This window comes from Pseudorasbora parva, chromosome 11 (genome assembly GCF_024679245.1).
Source record: "Pseudorasbora parva isolate DD20220531a chromosome 11, ASM2467924v1, whole genome shotgun sequence".
Lineage (NCBI taxonomy): Eukaryota > Metazoa > Chordata > Actinopteri > Cypriniformes > Gobionidae > Pseudorasbora > Pseudorasbora parva.
Genome location: NC_090182.1, coordinates 27,616,257 through 27,636,161, shown reverse-complemented (window position 1 = coordinate 27,636,161; position 19,905 = coordinate 27,616,257). Strand labels below are relative to the sequence as shown.

The 19,905-nt window shown below is 38.4% G+C and overlaps 2 protein-coding genes across 7 annotated transcripts in view; both read right to left on the bottom strand.

Moving 5' to 3' along the window:
* Positions 1-3,750: 3,750 nt before the first annotated feature.
* rap2c (RAP2C, member of RAS oncogene family) lies at positions 3,751-7,141 on the bottom strand. The gene is made up of 3 exons (XM_067457684.1): positions 6,226-7,141; positions 4,974-5,278; positions 3,751-4,428 (listed from the first exon to the last, which is right to left on the bottom strand). The coding sequence occupies exons 1-2, from the start codon at positions 6,496-6,498 to the stop codon at positions 5,000-5,002; spliced, it is 552 nt and encodes a 183-aa protein (XP_067313785.1). The 5' UTR covers positions 6,499-7,141; the 3' UTR covers positions 3,751-4,428; positions 4,974-4,999.
* Positions 7,142-11,128: 3,987 nt separating this feature from the next.
* The window catches only part of mbnl3 (muscleblind-like splicing regulator 3), a 67,620-nt gene continuing 58,843 nt past the window's right edge, over positions 11,129-19,905 (bottom strand). The window contains exons 7-10 of one of the 6 annotated variants that reach the window (XM_067457683.1): positions 18,723-18,758; positions 17,530-17,637; positions 16,463-16,557; positions 11,129-14,796 (exon numbers count right to left, since the gene is read on the bottom strand). In XM_067457683.1, the coding sequence (XP_067313784.1) occupies positions 14,779-14,796; positions 16,463-16,557; positions 17,530-17,637; positions 18,723-18,758 (257 nt within the window). In that variant the 3' untranslated portion in view covers positions 11,129-14,778. Of the gene's footprint in view, positions 14,800-16,462; positions 16,558-17,529; positions 17,638-18,722; positions 18,759-19,905 lie in introns of all 6 variants that reach the window. The other 5 variants (XM_067457678.1, XM_067457677.1, XM_067457681.1 and 2 more) reach the window with 5 other exon arrangements.

Genomic DNA, 19,905 nt, shown 5'->3' with positions numbered 1-19,905 from the left:
GACCGAGATGGGACTGGGGCGACGAGCGTCTGAGGTAGAACCGGGGAACCAGAGGACAGAAGCTGAGCCGGTGGGACCCGAGGACGTAGCCAAACAAAGCCAAAGGTGCAGGCAGGTCCACGGCTGACTAAGGTGAAGCCAGAGGGACAAGGGAGCCCGGAGAAGTCTTATGGCCGATAGTTTCTGGTGGAGACAAGGGAGGGTGGAGCCAAGGTGGTGCCGAAGTGTTGACAGGCCAAAGTGGAGCGATGGTCCCGGAGGCAGAGACAGAGGATCCTCTGTGCTGTAAGGAGCTGATGGCCTAAATACACTTTGAAAATCTTCCACACCCATGGAAGCTGCAGAAGGCCTGAAGGACATTAGCGATGATGGGGTTAGAGGATTGACTATTTGAGGAGATGGAAGTGGGGCAGGAATTCTGGAGATACAGGGGATGCTGGAGATACAGAGAAACTTGGAATTATGTCTCCAAAAAAGTCAAAAAGTCTAGGGAAGATGGGAAGTCAAGGGAAGTCAAAAAGTCACTTCAGCGCTGGGAAGATGAATCTGTATTTAAACTGGGTCATCAATGCAGTAAAAATGTGAAATTATTTTTGAATTTGGTGTCTTCTAGACTGAGAAAAGACAGAAAATGTATTTTTGTCCAATGGGGATGAAAGACTACAATTCCCAGAATGCTTCGCTGCCTGTGAGGCCATTCACAAAGCCACCAACTTGTTTACTGTGACTGAGTTAGAGAAGACACTACAATTAAAAACTGAACGTGTCTGTTCAATATAATGAGTGAGTCACCGCGCGAGTGTCACAGCACTGAGCACTAACTGCAGGAGTGATGAGAGCTGAGGTAATCGCGACTACACTCGCGGCATACATTCACAACGCGAGTTCAGTCTGGCGCGTTTCAGTTCATGCCTTTGCAAGCTTAACCTTCATAGAAATTAATTTGAGAAGTTAAAAGACTTACATTGCTCACCATAGCTCCGTTTAAATGAGTGCCTGTAGCTGCCAGCTGAGCTCTCCCTGCAAGCTGAGTGTAATCTCCCATCCCCCATGCGCGGATTCAAAACATGCGGAAATGGCTCCCTCTGCTGGCTGTAGTGTTTAGCCTCTAGGCAAACATTCCTCCTATGATGCAAACATCATCAATTTGCATCATAGGAGGAACTTTTCCAGAAATAAAATGCATAAATCTCTTGTCTCAGGGAGATATGAGGGGGGAAAGCACAATAATTTGAATATACTCCAGGGTTTCTACTGATACAAAGCCATATGCTAATCGCTGAAGTAACCCTTTAAGTCCTTTGTAAATGTGGGCGTGGCTATCCTCCAAACAGTCAAGCTCCCCCAGTGTTCCATTTGTGATCTGGTGTTGCCAGCTCACGCACCTGGTCAGACACATGATGTGAAGCTGGCTCCAGGGTGATGACTCTTTCCAACATATTCCTTGGTTCGGGCGCGTCCATCGCAGCAAGCCAGTCTCCTGTCGAGTTCAAAATATGTGCGAGAGTCAGATAGTACTACAATAAGTACCAGAACTATCCAGCCGTCATTTACTGATAACTCAGTTGGTCAGACGATTCTGTGCGTGGGTGAGCTCCATAGATTGTGGTGAGCTCTTAACCAATGATGGGCTAAAGCTACACAAGGACCGCCTTCCTCATTTACATGTTGCACACAGAAAAATAAAAATAAATGAATCAATCAATAAATGTAAAAATAAATACATGTGGGAATAAACAAATAAACAAAAACAAAAATAAACGAATATAAAAATTTATGTAAAAATTAATTAACAAAGTTAAAAATATATATTTTCATAAAAGCAGAAAATAATAAATTAAAGGAAAGATAAAACAAAATTTAATTTGATTAAAAGTTTATAATATTTACTATAGGTATCTCAAAGTATTCACTGATAGCCTTGGTAGGATTTATAAACTAGGTGTAATTTAGTTTTTAAAATGATCGTTATATATCATAAGGTATATACTGTACGATAGACAACTAACAAACCAACAATAAAAATAAGCATTTAATTTGCACGGCCCATCCTGTTATTTACATTACAGAATATCTCCTTATCATATATCTTTATAAATGAGATAAAATATGACATTTTTTAAACCATGATACAAAGTATCAGGACTAGGCGAACATATAATTTCACAATTTTTTTGTCATTTGTTTATAGAAATATGTCTTTAAAACAGAGGCGTAAAAAACAAACAAAGCTCAAAAGGTGCGGTGATGGACGAGGAGGAAGAGGATGAGAAAGAGCCAGGTGTGGTGTTGTCAAGGCTGGAGGGTTTTTCCCTTTTTCTGGCAAGAGATGACATTGCCTATAATGTGGACAATGTCCTCAGACCAGACCCAGCACAAAGACATGATGCTGAGGCAGAATTAATATTTCACTGCCTTTGATTTTGCAGTTGCACAACTATTTTGAGTGCACTGTAACGTTTTTATTTACCTTTTATTTGTACCTGTATTTTCACAGTATGCAAGTGTTGAAATACAGACATTCAGTACAATAGTTGCAGTGCATACAGTATACAATTTATTAATCTTACTACTGTAAGTTGCGATTATTATACTTTAACGTAATTGCAAATTTTGTTTACGGTGTAACAATATAGGCTACTTTTTTCTGCAGCTGCATGATTTGGGTGTGTTCTCCATTTTTGATGTAGCGTTTTATTTTTTGACTGGCTTTGTGTATGATCTGAAAACATTATTTTGAGCACAGATTTTTTTTTTTTGGGAGAATCCAGATGAGTCAGATGTTCTCTAAATGTAGTTTGAAGATTTGGTTTTGTGTTTAAAGTTTTGAGAAGTGGGTGATGGTTTTGAGAAATGTGTTTTAGCAATTCAGAAAAACTTTAAAAACTATTTAGCACCCTTTAGAGAAGTGGTTCTCAATAAGGGGGCTGCAGGATGACGCACCTGAATTTGGAGCCCTATATATCTTTTTCCTTCTCTAAATCTGGATAGTGAACTCTGGCTGGGTGAGTCAAGGAGATTCAGAGATGACTCTTAAAGCCTCTCCCATGATAGTCACAAGCCTTTGACTCGGATGTACCTTCTGTTGAGTCACTCTGCCGCGGATATCAAATCAAGTGCTGCAGATGGTGACCATTCCAACAGGTTTTCCACAGAGAATGCTGCAGCTGTTACAGTAGCCATTACGTTCATGCCCATCTTCTTAACCACAGGCCGTGTGGACAGACAGCAAAAGGATGAAGGCTATTTTTTTTTTGTATTTAATGATGCATTTAAAACACTTTAAAGAATACAGTTTTAATTCCTTCTCTCTCCACCATACGTCCTGAATTTCATTTACATATGCATGACAAAACATTTAATTATGGCATCTTTTTTTAAAACAGGTTTATCATCGCAAGATTCACAGATTTTAGACACTGGGTGTCTGTCTCAATAAGAAAGATTGTTGAAAACTGATAATGGCTGATTTCCAAGAAACTAAAAGGTCATTATCAAAAGCCTATTGTGAGGTATTCATGCATCAATTTCGAGTTCTTTATTTAGTCGTTTTGGTTTAAATGTCTCCAACATGTCACTGACTAAGCCTTTGGCATTTGTACATTTTATGTGCTTACAATTTTAAGAGCTAAGCATTATATTCACATTATGGAGATGAATGACTATTAACATAATTTTCTATAGAAGCAGTGGTCATGACATGAATGTATGTCAAAAACAAAGATTACAAGAAAAGACTGACGACACAGGTTTCAGACTGTAATCATTTAAGGCATCATCAATGCTGTACTTCAGAAACAATGCATACTGTAATCACAAAAAGCCAAAACAGCCAACAGAATATAAAAACGCAATATTCAGCTATCTCGGTAATTAAAGACTTTAATAAATAGAGTATTAGGAGAGAAAGCATACATACCAGTAGTTTAAAAAAAATCAAGAGGGGGAAAAAGAAAAAAAAGAATAAATGTTATATACTGAGGTCTCAAACCTGCATAATGGCTGTTACAGTTTAATAATTAGATATCAAACTTAATATGTTAAAAGAAAAAACAGGGATCATTTAGAACGGAGCTTCTCCAGGGATATTATAGCCCTGAGATGACCTGCTCGTCATAACTCTTTTCCCTATATATATGAAAAATAGCTATTAATAGCCCAAAAAGTTTTCTGTGCTCCAATTCGCAGATTTGACTTATTTCCAGGTAACCAAAACATAACTTGAAGATATTGTATGTGCTCTACAATCCAGACCCCGGAGGATTTGAGTTTTGAAGACCCTGCGATGATTTATTTCCGGGCAGCAAAGTCAAGCCTCGGCCAGATGTCTTAAGTGTCAGAGTTCAAGGGGCTCAGTGGCACAGGTGTGGCTCAGAGGGTCATACGATCAGAGACTGGTTCAAAAGAGCGTCCGTCTGGATCATGTATCTAAGGAACACAGAAATGGGCTTTGGTTACAGAAATGTTAAACAATAAATACATTATATTATATGTACATAAGATGCAATGGATTTACTTTGGAATTTAACTTCCAAATTAATGACATCTCTGCGTCATGAGGTAAGATCATCTTCACTCAGAAAAAAAAATGGCTTCCATCTGATGGAGACTTTAAGAATGCTACATCTGAGTCATCCTAAAAATCTCATGAACACCATTTCCTGTTTTGCGACATCACTTTCCATTCAGGATGTTTGGATTTCCTCTTTCTTCACAAGGATTGTCCAGAGAGCACATTCTCTTTATGCTTCATCTCACTGGTATTGGGATTTAGCAGTTTTGTTCTTCAGGCCACATTCTTTATATAAATACTTTTTAAAATGTTATTAATGGTCACTATTTTACGTAGACATTTGAAAGTATTTGTGTACATTTTGAGATAAACACGAGCATCACAGACTCACTGCGATGTGTGAGTGCACAAGAAATCCTGAATGTTGGTTTGTTTTACTCAAGGTTTTGCTTTCTCATACCTGGAGTGAAAGTAAGGCCGGGACGCTCACTGCACAACGCAGGCGGTGCAGCACTGCTCTTGCTTCTCGGGCAAAGTGGTGTAGTTCATCTGCCTTACAATCTCGGCGAACAGCTCATCAACCATGCTCTTGCTCTTGGCCGAGGTCTCTATGAAGGGACAGCCCCACTCTTGTGCAAGGGCACGGCCGTCAGAACCTGCGACCTCCCGCTCCGACTCCAGATCCACCTTATTCCCCACCAAGATTAGAGGCACCTTCTCGAAGCGTTTCACACGGACGATCTGGTCCCGCATTGGTCTGATGTCCTACGGAGCATGAAGAATGACACATCAAAACAAAAGTATAAATAAGATAACAGTTTAAGACTCTGAGTCTGTTTTGTTTATGGAGAAATGAACAACTTGTTGAAGAAACGGAAGTAGCAACTGATCTTTTCTTCTGTACTGTGACGTACATTTAAGTGTAACAGAACATTAAAAAAGCCCAAATGTAGGGCAAGGACATGATTCTGTCCATAAGTTGTTGACTGGATTTTGAGATGTGGGAATTGCACTCAAAAGAGGAAACAGATGAATGCAAGCTTGAAGGGCGTGGTTTAAGTGGACAAAATAATTGAAGAAGTCCTGCACACACAACCAGAGAAAAGGGTTGTTTCACCAGAATATCCAGTTATGACAAGGATTAATTATTACTCAGGTTTTTTGTTTAAATGAAACATGCACAGATTAATTGCTCACAGTAAGATCCAAAATATGGTTTTAAACATAGACAGGGTGAATGATAAATGCATCAACTTTAATCGAGGGACTTTAAAACTTCAGGCAAACGAGTCATTTTAGAATTTACATTATATTTAACTTTAAACACACATTTTATAGTATTACTTTTGTCTCCTTTTGTGTATTAGGATCCCATCCAATATTGTTCTTGATATATAATTTTTTGCCCCATGTAAAACAAAATGTTATGTACTTCACGTGAACAATGTACAAAAAAAAAGTTATGAAACAAATAGTGGGTGTGTGAGATCAAGAATCAAGTTCCAACCTGTTGCATGAGACACAAAACTACTTTTACTTATGATTTTATGTCTTCTTTATGTCTGACTTAAGGGATTTAGGTTTGGTAAATTTGTGAATCACAGAAGTTCCCTTGCTAGTGATTTTCTGACCTCGTTTGTGGTAATGTCCTGATCTAAACCTCTAGTGCCCATTTGCTGGACTAGTATCCAGATATGAGGTGCAGCACTCACCTGAAATGACTGCTGATTGACAAGGCTGTAGACTAAAATGAAGCCTTGCCCATTTTTAATGTACAGATCTCGCATGGACGCAAACTGCTCGGTCCCAGCGGTGTCCAGGATCTCCAGCACCGAGGGGGACGAATCCACCTCGATCTCCTTCCTATAGAAGTCCTCGATGGTCGGGTCATATTTTTCTATGAATGTCCCGGTCACAAACTGGACCGTGAGTGCGGACTTGCCCACGCCGCCACTGCCCAGCACAACCACCTTATACTCCTTCATTTGGTCTGATCCAGGCTTAAGCTACAGCTAACTTTATCTGCTCAGCACCGGCCATAAAAACATAAAAATATCACAGCAAGTCTTACCGAGACGTTTTATGATCAAAACAACACAGAGGAGCACTTTTCTCGGGTTCAAAGAAATCAAAGCCACAGATTCAACAGAGGAGTATTTTCTCTGAGTGAATGTCTAACTTAGCTAAATCCACAACGCACCTCCATCTGCACACTATCTCCATCGATATCCGATAACCCGAGAGTATGTCAGCCACAGAGGCGATATAAAACACAAGTATTGTGTGTAGTCGTGTCCATGTTTGGCGTCCGTGTGAATGGAGCGCTAACGTTACATGACTAGCGTTAGCTGGCTAGTGCTTCTCAAAGAGAGCGAGGCTGCACTCAAACAAACGGCCCTTTGCTGCTTTAATACCACTGCTGTGCGACGAATATAATCAGCGGCTTCAGGTCTCTTGCTCTGAGATCTTCAACTTATAGACGCCGTCTTGGAATCCTGCATTGCCTTCCCTTCTTGTGTCTCTTTCCCCCGGCCCGCCTCTGCATATCGGCCCAGACAGCAGCGGCCTCGCAGCGGAGCTCCTCTCACACAGTAGCGTGAGCAAACTGTTCTTCCGATTCGGATCTCTTCAGTGAATCGGTTGAATTGGTTTACGAACTGAGTGAATCTTGAGTCTGGTAAGGGCAGTTGGAACCCAGAAATTGACTGACAGACCGAAAGTTAATAGCCGAATAGCAGAAATGTTACAAAACAAAAAGTACAGGAAATGTTAACTTGATTGTATGGTAGTATCATCAACACATGATTAGTTTAACGTGCATAAAGTTTCCCAACATAAGCTATATTAATAATTTAAGTATTAATTACTAGCAAGCAAGTTCATTACTCTGAATTCGTTTTTTTTTACACTGAATAATGACTGCAACATACTGACACGCATCGTTTTCACGCAATTACGGTATGACGCAAGGGGATCGCAAAGTCGTTTTTTGAACCGGTTCTATAAAACGAACTGTTCAAAAGAACCGATTCGCTGATTTAAGGCGGGCCCCAAATAGAACCATTTTTCTCGCAAACGCCTCACACTGACCAATAAACATCCGCCGGAAATCACATCACTCACAAAAATGACAAAAAGTACACCAATATTATACACACACCGGTATATATAATTAATAATTTTATTGGTATATAATAATAAACCTCCAATACAGTAGCCTATGTATTCAGATATTGAGATATTTACCATATTAGTTTAATATACAATACCAATACTGTGAATATAATAAGATAAAAATAAGAAAAAGTGAGCCATGGGACACTCAATGAACAGATTCAAAGTTTTTTAATAGTGGCTAGTGTTTTCAACGTTTTCAACACTGACACAGGTTAAAAAACTATATTTAAAGCATGCGTGTATTTATCAAGAAGTGGTCTCTGTTAGTAGACACATCTAGGGCATAATTTTCAACACAGACAAAAAGTCACAACTGGTGGCATTATCTCAACATTTTCAGTGTTTTGAATATAAAAAAAAAATGTTTTTATTGGTTTCACCTTATGGTTTCACAGACACTAAACCAGGATTAGGCCTAAGTTTAATTAGGACATTTAGGTAGCTCTTATAAATGTGCCTTAGGAATAATAATAAAAAAACATTACTGTTGTGCATCTTAAAACAAAGCAATGCCAGTGACATATTTTAAGATGTGGTCTAATTCTTGAATCCAATTATTTGTTTTGTTGATATCTCTTTAGAGCAGTTTGTATTTGAATATATCCAGGGGGAGAAACACACCAAACACAGCCCAAATTTGCCTTTTAAGTGCTTTATTAAAATGTCAAACAAAAAGAACATAAGTCTTAAGTATGTATATATTCCATACATTTATATATTGCAAAGGGATTGACAAGAAGCACAGTTCTTGAAGCACATACAAGCACAATAAGCTAAATAGAAAGAGAAGCATTTCATATAAAGAGTCAAAGCATTCAGTTTTATCTTGTCCTACAGTGGGAGAGAGAGGAATCCATTACATATGGCTTTGAAACAATGTAGACATTCTTTGAACGGTTCCACACACACAATAGCATTTACACAGGCATCAGCAGATGCCTTTAAAGGGACATAACCTCTGCATCAATGAGTGATTTCATTTGAAACTATACAGCTTTGTACAACATTAATGTGATGCTCCGGTCTCAGTGACTTCTACACTTTAAGACGAACCAAAGACGTTAGTGTTCCAGTCACAGATATGACAATGACGTGACTGAATGTAGGGCACAGTTAGGTGGAAGTCTAACCTCAATGGCTTTCTTTACAGACCAGTCCTTTCACATCACACTGAATGTTTAGGCACAGGATAATGGACAGCAGAAGAGTGTTTGTTGATTTTTTTTTCTCTGTCAAGCACAGTGGTAAAAGGAGTGTCCCGTGTGTTCGCATTCAGCTTCTGGATGCAAGTGGGGACCCTTAGTCTATGCTAAGTCCTAAGTGCTACCTCAGCTTTACAGTCAAAAGGCTGAGGACCATATTCAATTGGTCCAAAGGTGCGTCTATATGCAAGAACCTACAAAAGACTCTGTCTCTCCCTCACTATTAGGGCAAGTGCCATGGCAACAAAATTATTGGCTTCCAAAGCAACTGTAGAGCACAGAATGTACAAGTTTTCTTCAACAGAGGGTTTTGTCTGGCGATTTCACGTGGGATTTTGAAGCAATTTGATTGAGGAAATCCTGTGAGATTTTCAGGTTTATTTGTTGTTCTTGGTGAATGCACAAGAATGGAAAATGTCCGTCAACAACCAAACCAAACGGAAAACTGAAATTCTGCATTTTGTATAACCTGCAGCAATGCTGTCAGCTGCAGTCTGATCCTGAGGTGCTCTTTATGTGCTAAACTTCCCCATGCTGCCCTATTACATCCCCTTTTCCATTGTATCTCATGGGACTACACAGAAAACAAAACTGTGAGCCTGAAATGCACAGCACGATGTAGAGGTAAAAGAGAATCAAGTTGGCCGTTCTTTGGTTTCTGGACACAACAGCACCTCGGGATCAGACGCAAGTGGACACAGTGCTCAACTCGACGCGCTTTTGTAAGCTATGCAAAACTACAAAGCCTTTTTTGACATCATTTTCTCCGCAAAATGCAATATCATGCTTAACGACAAGAACGAGGGCATTAGCAAACAGAACAAACAACAAATTTCTCCTCGACACCCCGGCAAAACAGCATCTATCTTTTTAACTGTTTACCTGTATTCCGAACAATACAGACATTTGATTTGAATCTGCTCTTCTACATATATATATTTATTCATCTATGTATATTCAAAATAAATTCTGAATATTTTGACTCAGTTATGTACATAAGTGCAAACAAGGTGAATAACACACATTCGTACACCAATGGGGTGACGTGAGTCACCAGGTCCCAGCACAGCTGGGGTGCAGTCTGGGCGGGCCAGAGGGGATCAGAGACTGAAATCAGGGGCTCGCTGTGTCTGATACTGTCCCATTTCTGACATCACAGGGCTGCGTTATTTATAAAAACCAGAACGCACCATTGCAAATGCATCGCCAGCCCTTATTGAACCAAATTTTAGACTGGAAAGTCCCCCCCTCCCCACCACCACCAAATTGATCCATCGGATTGGTTCAAAAGCTGAGATGCTGTTGAAGTAAAGATCTGTTCTTATCGAAAAGAGATCAACAACCCCTTAATAGAAAAATAATAACCATTAAAACAGAAATAACGTATGATGTCTCCAAAGGGCCTTTGGACATAAAGTATCTCACAAGTCTGTGTATGTATGTGTATATATGTATATATATATATATATATATATATATATATATATATATATATATATATATATATATATATATATATATACATATACACACACATACACACACACACATATATATGTATTCTTTTTTACAAAATAGTCAATCATCTCTTCTTCCAAGACAACTTAAGAACACATTCCCTTTCTGAATAAGTTAACGTTGTACATTATTTCACTTGAAGTGTGAAAAAATTCACAATTAAGATATACAAAGGTAGCCATGTTGTAGTTTTGTTGCCATAGCAACAAGAACTTACTATCATAGGTAACAATGAATCTATCATTGTAATACATACAAATGTGTATATTGATATATAGATATATATAGATTAAGTATTTTTTTTAATCTTAAACCACAACTGCACAAACTATGATGTAGATTATTTAGATTATTTTTAATTTCATGCGATGACAGACTTTACGATGTAAGGTAAGGAACCAAGTAACGCTAATGATCAAACTCAAACTACCATTGACAGCTTTGTCAAAACACACCGTAACATGACTGAAGTTGTGAGAATATAGTTAAAACAGGTACCGTTACGAAGGTAATTAATGGGTGTCGATAGAAACTAGAATGATGATGATGCATTTGTAATACGTACACATAGATTATTCTAGCTAACTACTTTATGCAGGTATGCACACTTCTTAAAAAGTGAGATCTTAAAATCCTAAAGCCCCTGATGAGGCACATTGTTTTTTCTTTATCAAGTATTTCGTTGATTCCAGCTGGATCGCAGTTGGAGAAGGCATAATTCTTTATATGAGAGAGAGAGAGAGAGAGAGAGAGAGAGAGAGAGAGAGAGAGAGAGAGAGAGAGAGAGAGAGAGAGAGCATCTACACCTTGGCTGGGCAATGGAACTCAGTTACAAAACACAATCCAACACATCAATAAACAGTACAGATCCTTCCTAAAGAAATCCACACGTATTTGCCCCAGTATTTCTTAAAACAATCTTAAAACACATGAACATTATACAGAGATGTTTACAATAGAGATATTTCAGTTATAACACAGTATAGCATCATCTTGCTCTGATTTGGGGTTGTTTTAGACCACCATTGTATGATATTTCATTTTTGTTTGGCCTAGATAGTGTGTGCTGATCAGCAAAAAAGGTGCAATGATGTTTTTAAGGTCTGGATATCACACCAAAAAAAAAGAAAAAAGTTTATGGCTCTCTTGGGGTTATGCTGTTGAAACCACATGGCTGTCCCAAAGGAGACAACAGTTTAGAGAAGGGTCTTTGAGATAAGTGATGATAAACACTTTTGTTTTCTTTCTTTTTTTCGCGGTTTTCTGTCTTTTTGTACATCAACAGTGGATGGCATTGGGAGGCTTTCACTTCCTTGATATGTTGAGAAAGGTTGTTGTTTCGTTCGAGAGAAATGGTGAGCATCCAAAACCTCTCGTGACATTCTCTCTGTCTTAAATGTCACATTCATTTATGCATGTAAAGGCCCGTGAGGGGCGGTAATGTCTTGTAAATGAAGCTTTGGCTGATGAGGGCCTTTACTAAGTACCCAGTCTGAAAATAATCAATTTTCTTTCTTTTTTTTTTTCCTTTAAATGGTAACATGGTCTACATGAGAGCTGCAGCTTTCAGCTCACAGTCCAAACACGAATAATATTCAGATGTCACACGGTCATCTACGCCCTTGCATTTTAGAGTCTGCCGACTTTTGAAAATAAGGACACAGTCAGTGATATAAACCTGTTCACACTCTAAACATGAACACAACAAACACAAACACAAACTTAAATAGTCAGAATTCAACCAGCTGTCTCTCTCAAAGTAAAAACGGGCAAAGAAACTCCAGTACGACCCTAATGGATTGCAGGCCTCTGTGTATCGTCTGTTGGACAGTTTTCATGTTCCTTCCATGGACAAACTATCAATAATATATTACGGCAATAATCTAATAAAGCTCTTGGTTGGCAAGGACTGGAACTCTATTAGTGGGTGCGCACGGCATCCACTGATGCATTATTAAAACGGCTGCTGGAAACCGCCCTACTGTCAGTTTCCCAACTGTAGGACTCGCCTAATGAACGGTAGCAATAACCGAGACGTTTCAAAACAAAGAACAAGATAATAGCTTGCTCAAGTGGGTTTACATTTGTTGTTTGGGTGGGCACATTTGCAATATTGCAATTGAAATCCATCTGGCTCGTGACCTTGGCGTGACAAAGCCTGATTGCGCAGTCTGAGTTCTCCAGTGAGTGGCACAGGGTGACCTGTCTGATTCATTGGCACAACAAGCAGTGCGCTTGACATGTCTGTGCAGGGGGGTGCACATGGTGCTGTACACAGCAAACCAATGGGAGAGACGCAGAATAATCAAATCAAGTACTAGTCTGTAACTTCTAGAAAGGCTTTTGCTTATCTCCAATGATCGAGAAATTAACATATGCGTGCCAATCTGCTTTGAATGAGTGTGTAAACAGCTAAACATGCAGTTAGAATGGATTCATTTCATTTTGGCAACTAACGACCATTGAAAACAGATCTTATAGTACTCTGGGATGCACCAAACATGGCTGAACAAAACGTGGAGACGAACAGACTGTCACACAGCAGGTGGGACAGAGCATAGATTTTGGCAGAGACAGTCCAGCCATCAGAAGGTGTTTGTCTCAAAAAGATAGACATGGTAATAAGGTGAATCTCATAAAAATATGTCACATTTCATATCAAAATCAGAACAATAAAAACTATATTTTGCATAAACGAAGCCTCATTTTTGGATCTTTTTGAATCACATCGTTCTCATGACAATTAAACCACATTTCCGTAGTGCATGTTTTACTGTATAACAAGAATTTTTTTTTTTGCAATGTAATTCTTTGTATTTTTATATTTTTGTTAAAATTTGCATTAAACAAATTAATAAATACTCAACACATTATTTATATATAGTTATTTATTGCATATTACAGTGATGATTTTTTTTTTTTTTGCATTATAGTAATGGCAATAGGAGGCAATGTGCTTAATTGTCATATTTAATTGTCTGTTTTTTTCTGCTTTTTGGGCGACATGGACATGTTTTCGTAAAATTCACCCAATAACCATAGAAATGTACTAATAATCTAATAAATGTGACTAATTTTACAGTATATCCAGGACATCAGGTAATAGGTAAGTAGTATTTGCATGAAACCAGTTTAAATTTTCTCAATGAGACGTCTAATACATCCAGAAGGCCTGCAATCAGACATTACATTACGCACTGTGCAATAAGAAGCGCTCATATTTAGTCTGCTTAAGGCAGTTCTATTTTTAAAACGGAGGTATGAGTATGCGAACCAATCTTGTTTTTGACCGTCTCGATGTGGAGCTTTGAAATGCGAGGTGAGATACTTCAGGCATGAATATTAACACTTATCTCAGTAGACCAGTTTTAGCCTGTTGGACAGTGGTTAAATAAATAATACTCTTTCATGAGAACAAGAAAATCCAAGTCACTCAAAACAACACACATCTCTAAGTTGACGGAAGAATGACACATTGATTCTGAAAGGCTACACAGGTATACTTTCTTAGTCTACGATAAAATGCAAGTCAGTTGTAGTACAGAAGAATTAGGGAAAAAAGATGCACACACATACTTGTAACTCAAAGGCACAAACAACGACATTTTGAAAACCTTTCAACGAAAAACCTAGCATCATGAACAGATTATCTTACAAAAGTATCAATCGTTTTCAAAGAATCTTTTTTTTCTACATTTTGAAATGTAAACATGAAATAAAACGTGCCACGTTCATTAATTATAATTAAATCCGAAAGAAATTACCACCACCACAACTATGTAAAATATCATTTGCAAGTGTCGCTCTCACACACTCTGTTGTCACATTCTACAACGGAGAAACATTCTGTCTGCTGATGATCTTTATCGGCTCCATCTCTTACCATACATCGGTTCTGAAATCTAATGTTCACCTCCAGAGAATTCATTTTCTCAGCTAATTGGTTTGCATGTTTTCGTATGGCTGTGAGTTACGAGAGCGTTCCGTCTCCTGATTCAGCATCTGCACGCTCCTTACGTCTCTCCTTGTTTTGAGATGGCATGCTTCCTTATACAGTTGTAGGTCCAAATTTAAGTATTGCCTGTTTCAATATCAACAAACCTCTGTTGACGTCAAATGAAGTGGGCATCTCTGATATGAGGATGAATGTATTGCCCGTTAAGGACTTACTGATTAGGCACACGTTTGTTGCATTCATTTTTCTGTTGTGGTTGGGCACATGTTGCATGAGGGATGGGCCTGATTATGTTGTAGGATTTCGGGAGAGGCTTACTGGATTCAGCGTCATAGGTGCGGCCACCAGGAGTTTAGGACCGGGGCAGAAATGGGCCTCCATGGGAACACACTGGAGGTCGATGGGGTCGGTGCTCAGTACCTCGGTGGCGTCTACTGGAAGGCAGGTACAAATACAGCCCAAAGGTAAGGTAGTGAACCTCTTACGGTCAAACAAGCAATATGCAAAGAGAATACAGTTTATTTCTTCTTATCTACTCAAACATCAAAGCCGCAGTTCATTTTCAAAATGAGAAATGAATAAATATTCTGCCACATCATCACATAATGCATCAGTTATCTTGAGACAGTGGGCGCAGACCTGCAATTCAACATTTGTAATATTGCAAGACATATTTCAGCATAAAAGCAAGCGAAGCAGGAAATGAGCACTGACACCTCAGGTCTGAGCAGCATTACTGATACATACTTGTACTTAAAAATTACCATTCTATTCTAAACTAAAGCTGAAAACCCCACTGAACATTTCTGCAGACTACACAATGCTAAAACAACCTGCATTGTAGTCATTTAGGAAATAAAGAAGCAAGCAAATGTGTTTCTTCTGCAAAAAACTGCAGGACACATTGACTAAACAGACTAAGTGGTGAACTGTCTGTTTCCTCACAATACATACTCTGAAGCTAACTACAAGATTAAGACAATGAAGAAGGAAGGACAAACAAAAATTCAGAGAACTGTCATCTAAAAACAGACACCCACATCCTATTTACAGAAAAACGCAGAGGACACGTATACCATCTCACTCTAATGTGAGCCACAGAAACAACTTGCTCCAGTGCAAAATGATTAAAAACATGGTAAAGGGGTAGAAACGACAATGAACTTTTGAGCTTTGGCATTTAAAGGAACAGTTCGTTCAAAAATGAAACTTCTGGCATCATTTACTCACCCTTATGCTGTTTCAAACAAGACTTTCTTTCTTTAGTGGAGTGAACTTTGTAAAGAATCATTGCGCTGCTTGTTCCATACAAAAACAGTTCATAGTGACTAATTCTGTAAATCTGGCCTAGTACAAAACATGAAAACATTCATTCAAGATTTCATTCATTCATTCATTCATTCATTCATTCATTCATTCATTCATTCATTCATTCATTCATTCATTCATTCAAATTCATTCATTTAGAAAACATTCATTCAAGAATTATTCAAGTAATTTAGGAATCTAACTCATTTAAAAGAACTGGCTATCTTATATAAGCTTCCATATAACTTTAGAAGAGTTACAGGCTACTTTTAGGTGGCTTTTTTTTTCTTTCTTTTTTTTCTTTATATGTTCACTATGAACTCTCATTGTATGAAAAGACCTGGCAAATAATTCACCATTAATGTCTATTATTATGTTCCATGGGAAAAAATAACAGTATACAGGTTTGGAATGACATGAAAGTGAGTAATTAGGGACAGAATATTCTTTTTTGGTGAGCTATCTCTTTAAATGCAGTTGTTTGCTCTAACACAGAAACAGACAGAGACATGAACACACACAGACATGGTGGAACTGGGACATTGTGCTAAAGAGGTAAAGAGGCTCCTGACTGGTCCACAGAAAACTCAATGACTCAAAGTCATGTTCTACCATTTTGGACCAGAAAAGAAAGTAATTAACACCGTCTTTACTCAGATCTCAACTTCAGACATTGCATTTTTAAAGTGTTTTTATATATGTATATATTAACACAAGCATTATTGTCTATGGACCAGAGTCGGATGCCTTACAGCTGTAAAAAGGAGAGGCCAAAATGAAGGGGCAAACCTGGTTGGAGGCGGCTGATTCAGCAAAAGGAACATTGGTGACTGGGGTCGTAGCCGACGAAACAGTGGAAGTGGTGGCACCGTGCATCATGGGAACTTTTTTCAGGCGAGTCAGACAAGAAACAAGGGAAGGGGGAAGGTGGAGGGGAGGAGGAATGTTATGAGTACCATGACATAATATGCCAGAGGAATAGGCTGAGTCATGGCAACTACGTATTTATGTACTGCAAAGATGATGTATTCACTCGAGAACAAACATGCAAACAGAACTTAAAAACCCTCTGATTCATTATGTTTTAGCTTAGAGAGTTTTATCCGATCACAAATACTTTTAGATAAAACTATTGAGAAACCTCCAATGGGCAAAATAAAAACATGGCCGTAATCAAAATCACACACATTTGGAACAGACAGGACTGTCTGGTTGTCATATTTTGATGGAGGCCGGAGAATGGATAAATATACAGTAGGGGAAAAGCAGGGAATGTAAATATGCAATTCATTCCCATCCAAATGCCTTAAAATAATATGACCCTTTATGTCTTTGGTTTTATTTAGAGTTAATCTGATATTTGACATAATCACTCTAAAACACCTGTAAATATGAATTAAGAATTTAGGACTATCTAATAAAACCAGCTATTATTAATAAAAATAAAGAGATAAAGGTCATATTATATAAAAAACAGCAAATTAACACAGCATGATATGTATACAGCAAATGCATTACAGATGTCAAATAATGACATAAAATGAAAAAATACAGACATGCACACAGGCACACACTGGCACACTCACTGGTTCAACGCAGATCTAGTGTTTTGACAGGACTGGTGAAGTTGCTACCCAGCTAAACGACTAATTTAAATTTGGCCATCTAAAAAGACCGTTATACATCTATGGGGATGAAAACGTGTGTCCAATCGGGTTTCCATTAGATTTTGTTTTCGGAATATTTACACCGATAGTGGCCAGAAATGTTAGGGGCGATTTCTACCTTTCTAAACAGGTAAATGGTAAGGTTGTGTGTGTGTTAGTGAGGGGAGGGGACCTAGACTCTACCCTCACCAGTATGTCCAGGCCCTGACAGGTAACGGCTTTGGGGGGCCCTGCAGGTGGTCCAGTCCCGCCTCTCCCAGCGGCCATCTGTCATTAGGCCTTGGGGTTTGAAAAGGCCTATAATAGATTTAAGGGGTGAGGGAGAGGAGAGGATGAGGAGGAAAGGGCACAAAGAAAAAGGAACCAGTCTTAATGAGACACGCTGAAGGCTTTGGCCTTGCTTATTTGTGCCCGCACTGTGCCGTCAGCTGCCCACAAAATCACACGCACACATGCAAGAACAAACGCAAACGTCATACATTGAGCCAAAATAATGAGCACACAATAAAAGCGGTGAAAGCACACACAGTGACAGACAGGACAGGGTTAGACCTCTAGTTTGAGGTCTCCAACAAGGAAGTTGACAGTGCAAGGATCACGTGCTAAGCTGTCCTTGTCTTTTAATCCCCAAATATAGAACATTTAATATATATTGTATTGTACATCTTGTTTTCAAGCGTTTCTTCAACTATGAGCACTTTTTTGTGTCTTTTTTTCCTGAAATTCATGAGCATTTCCACCACATCCCAAACAATGTACAGTGTTTAAAAGAACTCTTTTGTGGAAATTAAATTGATGTAAATGAAATTTGAATTATTTTCAAAATAACCGTTTAACGTGACATATTTCAAGACTAAAAATACCACACAATAAAATCTGTGCAAATTATATTTTATTAGCAGCTTTGAAAGAATGTCCCAAATTATGTATTGTTTATTAGAATTTTTTGATGGAAATCAAACTATATAAACAAGTCTTTAAATAAAATGGCCTTAAATAAACAGCAGCATTGAAAATGCCACCCAATAAAAATATTCCGTTTTTTTAATGACATTTGTACACAACGCAGTCATACTGTGTAAATATTTATATAAATGATTGATTTTAATTAACAAATTAATCAATTTAAAATGATTATTGAGAATTAAACTGGAAATGGTTTATGGTTATTAGGTTGGTTTTCAAACCAAACCAAACCAAACCAAACAAACCAAACCCCCCAAAAAATAAAGGGACAAAAAAAGTGCCCACAGCTGGAGAAAAACCCTATGATACATCGCCGGGCCTTTGGAGTTAACTGTGGACCGCCTTCCTGTCTGCCACAGATCTGAGATGCTGCTGTAAGGTAACTGTTGATCCAGATAGACTGGGAAGTGACCTACCAAGGCCTCCAGATGGAGCCATGCAGAATACCGAGCCTGCAACACCATGCACAAAGAGCCCAGGAGAAGAGAGACAGAGGAGGATGGAGGGGTGGAAGAGATGGAGAGAAGGGGGAGTGAAAGCAGCGTGAGAACAAGACAAAACAACTTTAGAGTTAGTGACACACAGCAAAAGAGCGATGACCGTCATTATGGGCAAAATGGTGGCGAGATGGAGACATGGAAACAAAGCATGGAGAAACCAAGAGGAAATGAATCGCGCTGACAGAAAGGTCCTCATCAGGAGATGGATGCCAATCTGTTGTTGTGTCAATACTCTTTTATGTCTGGCCAGCTGAGTAGCCCAGTGCTAACAAGTTCAGCTTGATTGTTGTTTAATATTAAAAACAACATGGTGTAAATGTGCTGTATATTGGAGTTAAGCTGAATATTCAGCGGGATAAAATCTAGAGTGGGGCTTCATTTCATCAATAAGGAATTGATTTGATCAGGAAGGTGTATAAAGTATATTAGTCTATGATACATATGAAAATAAAAGCCATTTTCAGGTAGATAAAATAACATGCACTGTATAATCCAGCATGAAACGAGTTAAAATGGCTTATTTTGATTTCATGTTGTCAATAAAGACCTCATGAAATGGTATCATCAGCAATAGCACTTTGTGATGTGTTTTATTTGACTTGAAAAACGAGGTTGCTAACAGGTGGCTATATGAAACTACAGGGTTATGGGGACACATAACGTCATCTACACACAGGTCAGCTTTTACAGCCACACTGTGTTCATATCCATGCTTTTGCAAACTATTCTAACTCAAACTTTCTAAGAATATGTCATGAGTTGTCAAGCTTTTAAGTAGTTTGTTTATTACCAACCGTTTTACTTATGGCAATTGCATTTAGGCTTGATAATAGGATGTTTTATTTGATTCTTTTTAAGAAATTATCATGATGAACAAAATATGTAAGAATCAATAAATTGTTGGCCAAAGAGTTTTTTGTGTGTGTGCAATAATCTGAAAGCTAGAGGGAAAATCCTATTGGGTTTTTATTAAGGGAACCAGGGTGATACTAACTTCTTGGTCAGCCTTTAAAAATACGTAATCGCTGCAGCGCTTTATAGACTTGGGTTAAAAGCTACACAATTCCAATTTTGATATTACTGGGTCATTAAAACTCTC